The sequence below is a fragment of the Galeopterus variegatus genome, unplaced genomic scaffold (genome assembly GCF_000696425.1).
Source record: "Galeopterus variegatus unplaced genomic scaffold, G_variegatus-3.0.2 Scaffold938, whole genome shotgun sequence".
In the NCBI taxonomy this organism is placed as follows: Eukaryota; Metazoa; Chordata; class Mammalia; order Dermoptera; family Cynocephalidae; genus Galeopterus; species Galeopterus variegatus.
Window position 1 is genome coordinate 182,990 of NW_007727049.1, and position 7,552 is coordinate 190,541.

General features: G+C 41.6%; 1 protein-coding gene across 1 annotated transcript in view; it reads right to left on the reverse strand.

Moving 5' to 3' along the window:
• The window catches only part of CDK12 (cyclin-dependent kinase 12), a 42,935-nt gene extending 36,662 nt beyond the window's left edge, over positions 1–6,273 (reverse strand). The window contains exon 1 of the mRNA XM_008573602.1: positions 5,070–6,273. Coding sequence (XP_008571824.1) covers positions 5,070–6,115 — 1,046 coding nt within the window. The 5' untranslated portion in view covers positions 6,116–6,273. The remainder of the gene's footprint in view (positions 1–5,069) is intronic.
• Between the last annotated feature and the right edge of the window lie 1,279 nt (positions 6,274–7,552).

A 7,552-nucleotide genomic window follows, 5' to 3' on the forward strand; every position in this document is an offset into this window, starting at 1 on the left:
TGACAACACCAAGTCAAGGGTTAAGATCCCCTTACCGGTCATCTTTAAAAAAAAAAAAAAAAATTAAAAAAAAAAATAATAAAACCCATTTTGACACCAGTCAGCCACCAAAACCAAAAACACACCCTACTCTGAGTAATTTATCAATCTTAAAATAGATTAGGTGCACCATTAAAAACAAGGCAAGTCTGAGAAACCAGCCCAACCAAGAGGAGCCTAAGGAGACATGATGACTACATGTAACGTGGTATCATGGATGGGAACCTGGAACAGAAAATGGACATTAGGTAAAGACTAAGTAAATCTGTTCAGATCCCTCTACCGGCCAGCTGCCAAACAAACAAATAAGCAAACGAAAAACTAAGTAAATCTGAGGGATGGCCAGTTAGCTCAGTTGGTTAGAGCATGGCGTTATAACACCAAGGTCAAGGGTTCAGATCCCCCTACCAGCCAGCTGCCAAAAAAAAAATCTGAATAAAGTATGAACTTCAGTTAATAATTTTATGTATCAGGCCAGCCCGGTGGAGCACTGCTACAGTGCGCCGCTTGGGAAGTGCGGCGGCGCTCCCGCCGAGGGTTCGGATCCCACATATAGACCGGCCGCTCACTGGCTGAGCGAGGAGCGGGGGCAACAACGAGGGTTGCGATCCCGTTGCCGGTCCCCAGCATGGGCGCGACACCAAGGGTTGCGATCCCGTTACCGGTCAGTAAAAAAGACAAAAAAGGAAAACGCGGGTTGCGATCCCGTTGCCGGTCCCCAGCATGGGCACGACACCAAGGGTTGCGATCCCGTTACCGGTCAGTAAAAAAGACAAAAAAGGAAAAAAATAAATAAATAAATTAAAAAAAAAAAAAGAATTTTGGTTTTAATCTTTAATAAGCTGAAAACATGATAAAGAAGTCATACATACTAAAGGTGTGTTATATCAATCAAGAAGTTAAAAGTAACTAGCATGCCTCACAAAACCCAAATTTTTTATCCAGAGAGTTATTTCATTGGCATATCCCAGGAAAATATGTTATTCCTTGCATCCTCAGTTTACAATAAACTTGTGCCCATACTAAATAAACCCCCAACATACAAGAGTTAGATTTATAATGACTCAGTGGTGGATCAATAAAGAAAAATAGGATTTATAAAACAGATAAATTGGAGAAAATATCTTACCAAAATAATTTATTATACATTCTCAAAGATATTATGGCTCTGGTATATTTAATATAAAATCATACCCAATCAACTTTTTAGAAACTCATAAAGCTATTATTGCATGTTCAGTTTGTCTTCTTTATTAGGAAGAACTGGGAAATAAAATCTGGGAATCTGTTGGGCAGATTATTCTAAACTGAAATCCAATTCTAATTAATTCTTTTACTTTTTACTAAAGCCTAACTTGTTCGGGCCTCAATATGAGGCAAAACAAACAAACAAACCAAAAACTAGCAATAAAAATGTGACCGCACAAAACAACATGCCCAGTAGTCTAAAACAAATTGTTCCCATTCCAGATTATCAATATTTCCATTTATCTCTGATCACTGATAAGACTGACAGCAAAATGTTTCAAAACAGCATATATGTGTAAGGGAAACAACTCACATGATGGCAGCCATGGTTTTCTTTTACCTGTACTACTTTTTGGAAGTTTGCTCCAAAAGTTAGTTAAAATATAAAATTATTGGAATCACTAGTACTAAAAAACAACAACAACAACATATGTATGAATGTGAGAATACAAAATACTGAAAGTAGTTAAATAGACTTACCAAATAGCCACTTACCCTTAAGAAAACTAATACTCCTCTTGTAAATATCTGGCTGAAACAAGAGGTTTTCTCTGCTTGAATTATAGCTGAGATAAAACAAAGAAAATCTCTATCCCAGGGAAAACACCTAAAACCCTAAACACTAAGTAATGCTAGCTACTAGCTACTATGCACTACAAACTGCTGTTTCTTTAGTCTTTCGGCATGACCAAATCCTTCTAAGGACCTCTGCTACAAACCCTTCAGTTTCTGAATAGAAGCCTATTGTTAATAGGACATTTGGATGGCCATATACTTGTGGTATTTTTAGTGACACAAATGCTATATTTCAATTTCAGGTCCGCTCTTCAAGAAAAAAAGGGGGTGAGGAGAGGGAAAACAATAGGTAAATATAGGCAGCAATAAGAAATATATCTCCAAAAAAAGTAAAAAAAAAAAAAAAGAAAGAAAAAAAATCTTCAAAAACAAGTGCACTTTTCCCCTGAATTAAATTAGGTTCCGCCCATTTGAAATGAAATTGCTACTATTAATCATTGCTAATTTGATGAGTGCAAAGACACTGCATTTCTAGCTAGCCCATGGCTCACTTGGGAGAGAGTGAGGATGATAACACCAAGGCCACAGGTTCAGATCCCTATATAGGGATGGCCGGTTAGCTCAATTGGGAAAGTGTGGTGCTAACAACACCAAGACTATCTCCTTACCAGTCATCTTTCTAAAAACAACAACAACAACAACAAAGACACTGCATTTCTGCCAAAGCATTTTCAGTTTTTTAACATGATTTTGCAGGCCGGCCCGTGGCTCACTCGGTAGAGTGTGGTGCTGATAACACCAAGGCCACAGGTTCGGATCCTATATGGGGATGGCCGGTTTGCTCACTGGCTGAGCGTGGTGCTGAGAACACCAGGCCAGGGGTTGAGATCCCCTTACCGGTCATCTTGGGGGAAAAAAAAAACATGATTTTGCTTATTTAATTCTGATTATGTCTCCCAAGGAAAAAAACAGAGAATACCAGACAGTGCCTTACATTCCTCTACTCTTGAATCTACAGAATTTTTGTACTTACTTTTTGGAAATCCAATCAATGAAGAAAGACATGTAATCGCACATATAAACAAAAATTAAAAATGTGCAGGTCGAGGGTTCAGATTCTCATACCAGCCAGCCAGTAAAAAAAAAAAAAAAAAGTGCAGGTGTCTTTGGGAATATTATGTAATGTTTATATTTGCATCTTATACTAACATATTGTGTCTCCAATTCTTTCTACGTTTATTTTTACCATTCCTGTACTAGTTTCTACTGAGTAGAGCTTTCTCTACTCATTTAAGAGAACTTGAGATATGCTGTTTTCTCTAAAGGAATCATTGCAAAGATGGACTCCTTATTAAATTTGTTTTAGTGTTTTAGCCTCAGCACACTTCTGTATTCCCAAATCCCACAACAGTGAAAATTCTTAGAATAGCTTTAGTGGAACTACTCTCTCAAAAAAACAAATATTCAGAGACTACTTCTTGGGCTTCCTTTAAAAACGAAGCAACTTTACAAATGGTACACTTAAGATCTATGCTTTTCACTGTACATAAATTTTAACCCCCACCCTCCAAAAAATGAACTTTAGCTAATGGTATACATGCTAAAGGGTTTACAGTAAAGATAACAATATCTGCAACTTACTTTAAGATGAATCAAAACAAAACAAAAGATGGACTGATGGAGAGATGAATAGATATGTGATAAAAATATATAGCAAATATTAATTGTGGATTCTACATGGTAGATACATGGGTATTCACTACAATCTTTCAATATTTTTGTGTATGAACATTTTTAATAATAAAATGGGGGGGCAGATACTAAGGAACTTCAGCCCCTGACAGCTAGAACTCTGCAGCTTGATGAATTCACACTAGTTTATAAATAATTATAACTTTAAGTTAGCGAAAATTACACTGACATATAAAAGACATGCACAGATTTTTTTCAAGTTGGCAGAATTTCTCTACTAGTGTTAAACAACATTATCCTTACTTATAGATAGAATTTACTGAGTAGTACTATGTACAAGACACTGTGCTATGCATTTCATATTTAGTAATTTAATCTTCACAACAACTCTAGAAGACAGTAAGTTATTATTTCCATTATACACATGAAGAAACTCAGGTACGGAGAAATTAAATCATTTGCCAAAGGTCACAAAGCAACTTTGGGATTCCACTCAGGTCTAACTAAAGCCCATGTTTTGTTTTTGTGGACAGAGGTGAGTCCACAAAGGAGATAAATATACCATTACCTAGGAACAAGAACATAGTTTTCCACAGATAATTCATTCTAACAATGAAATTTCATACCAACCTGACTTTCTGGTAAAAAAAAAAAAAAAAAAAAAATCACGGTGAAGGCATTATTACCATATTTTTAGAGAAAATTTTTGAAAATTGCCAGTGGTCACAATGGTGATGCTATAAAGAAAGCTAAATTGTCCTTGGAACCAATTTTTGCAAGGCTATACCATCAAAAGGAAAACAGACTAATCAGCTGAATTTCCACTAAAACATCATAAAAGACAGGAATCTTTCGTAAGTTATTAAAACAGTGTCAATCAGGACATGAATAAACTCACAGGTTTAGTAGACTCAGTGGACAGCACAAGTGGTAGGATGACTTAGGCAAATAGCCACAAGATAATACTAATGAAAATTTGTAACTTCTAGGTCTCCGATCAGGTCCAATAAAGTCTAAACACTAATACAAGGGTTTTTTTGTTTTGTTTTGTTTTGTTTTTTTAAAAGATGACCGGTAAGGAGATCTTAACCCTTGACTTGGTGCTTACAGCACCACGCTCGACCAGTGAGCTAACCGGCCATCCCTATATGGGATCCGAACCCGTGGCCTTAGTGTTATCAGCACCACACTCTACCGAGTGAGCCACGGGCCGGCCCAAGGTTATTTTTTTTTAATTTAAGACAAAGCAACAGAAATAGCTAGGCAAGCTGTGGGAACTACTATCAACTCTATGCACTCACTAAGCAGAAGCCAATGATTTTTCTCACACAGAATCTTACAACTGAAGATCCCATCACTGGAATACCTACCTTTAGCAGCTTGAGGCACGTGAACTCTTCACTTTTCCAATTCTGAGTTAAGGCGAGACCAGATTCACCTACTTGAATGACTAGCCAACAGCAGTGTCCTAGACAATGATGAACACTGGAGGCCTCAACAAAATGTTAACACGACTAATTGCCAGTTCCTCACAACCTGCCCTAAGTTAGAAAGACTGTTAGACAATAGCTCACCTGGGGAGTGGACTCCGACTCAGAGACCGCTTGCTCATGAAAGGGCTGCTGGACCGCCTTCGACCATAGGGACTGGGTGATCTCCCACTGTAAGAGCCACTCCTTTCATAGCTGGACGACCGTCTCCGGCTGTAGGGACTCACAGACCTCTGTCGTCTACTGTAGGGACTGGGTGACCGGGTGCTGGACTGGTAGGCCGATGGCTCCTTGTATGGTGGACTAATCGACTGCCTTCTTGAGGTACTTCCAGGACTCTTCTTGTAGGAGTCATAATTGCTAGAGGTGTGAGATCTTGGGGGACTAAGGTCATAATCTTGGCCATACGAAGCTCCTGATGGGCTATCATCTTGTTTGGAGCTGTCAGACCATTTCCTGTGGGGACTTCTGGATCTCAGTTTTGGGCTATCCACTGTTTTGTAACTTTTCGGTGTTTCCCTTTTCCGATGACTTTTACTCCGGTCTTTGTGCCCAGACTTCAACTCACGTTCTTTCCGGGTCTTCTCCTTATGGAGTTTGGATGACCTGAATTCCTTGCTGCTGCTTTTGGATATCTGTGCTTTCCCATAGTCATCATTCTCCTCATTTGAACGCTTTGAACCTCCTGATATCCGGTCCTTCATCGATCCCGACTTGCTGGAGACTTCCTGGTTTTTTTCTTTTTCGGCCTGTTTAGTTTTTAATAAGTCCCGGGACCGCCTGTGTTGATGGTGACGATGTTTGTGAAGGCGGTCACTTCTATCAGTTCCACGACGTTCATCATTTTCCCTCCTGTCTAGTTTGAAGGCCATGTCATCAGAGAAGGTGTCTGAATCCGAGCTGATGTCATCATACTCTACTAAAGGTTTGATAATTGCACCCAAGGATGATGCTTCGGGGGTCACCGACCCCATGTCTTTGGAGTGCTTGGACTTATGCCGCTTGTGCTTCGACACCAAGCGGTGACGCTCTCTGCTGTTGGAGCTGCTACCTCCCGATGACGGCAGCAAAGTTCCAGAAGCTCCTCCACTCCCGTCCTTCTTGCCCCCATGTCTCTCTGAATTGGGCATTCCCTTTCCCCTGGCCTGAAGAAGGGGGAAAAGTTCCCCAGCACTCCAAAAAGTCCCCCACCCTCCCCCCAACCCCAACTCCACGCCCACCAAAGCGCCCCTAGAAGGGGGAGGGGAGGGAAGGGACGGTAGTCCGGGCTCCTCCTCCCTCCCGACTCCTCAGCACCCTCCTACATGAGGTGGGGGGTGGTGGTGGTGAAGGGGCGAGTGAAGAAATGAGAGTTCCTCAGCAGTGGAGTTGCGAGACAACGGGTAGCTGCTCAAGTCTCTTTCCCCTTCTCCCCACGCCGAGCCAGTCTCCAGGCCCGGGCGCCCAGGAGGTCGAGGAAGTAGGAAACCGACGGCCCGGGGTTGTGGGGCCGTCTCCGGCTCTGGGGCCCTGTGAGGATTGCGCGGGCCCTTCCCCTACCCGGTAGCCCGGCTCGGGGCGGCTTCCTGTCGCTGGGGTCCCGCGGCTTAGGTGCCTCACACCCCCTTTGTCCCTCGCTTCAGAGGGAGCCCCTTTTCTTGCCTCCGCCTCACCTCAGCACCTTACACACACACACACACACACTCACTCCCTCACAGACTCGCAGTCACACACTAGATTAGACCGAAACGGCACTTGGAGGTGGGGGGAGGGGCAATCCAAGAAAATATCTCGAGAGTCCGGTAGACTCTCGCGATAGTTTGTGCTTCCCTTTCACCTCTCCCCACTGCCTGATGAAACAACGCGAGAGTAGGTCCAAAGCAAGAAACGCGTCTTGCCAGACTCTCGCGATAAACTCCCCGCTCCCCGTTGAGCAAAGCTTTATTAAAATGAAGGGGGCAGATTTTTTTTTAAACCAAAACTTTATTGACAACCGATTAAACAAATATTCCCAGGCTCCAGCGCAAACTCGTTTTACCACACTTTATAACAAGTCTTTTAACCACCAAGATAAGAATATTTTTAACAGGTCGAAGGGCGAATGTGGGGATATTTCAATCCAAATCCCTGAGTAAAGTTTAAACAATGCGTCCCACTTACATGGTGCGTACCATGTGCCAGGCATTTTACATACATTGTCTATAATTCTCACAACTACCTTGCAAATCACGATATCATCCTTATTTTACAGACAAGACATCCCAAACTCAGAGAAGTTAAATAACTTAGGGTAACAAAGCTAGTCCAGCAAGTGCCACAGCCGACATTCAAACTCATGTCTGCCTGATACTAAAGCACAAACTCTTCCATCGTGTGGCATGGCCTCTTTTCTCTCTGCTTCAAATCTAAAAACCTAAAAGCTCGTCCTCTCTTGGGATCATCCCATGGCTTTTATGGGATGATTTAGCCTTTCATCCTAGCGCAAAAGATTACAATTATGAACAAGAAAAGCATAGTGTTAACGAACAACAAAAAAAAAACACACTGGCCCCTCATTTTTTACTTCTCAAAACTCTTATATTAAATCA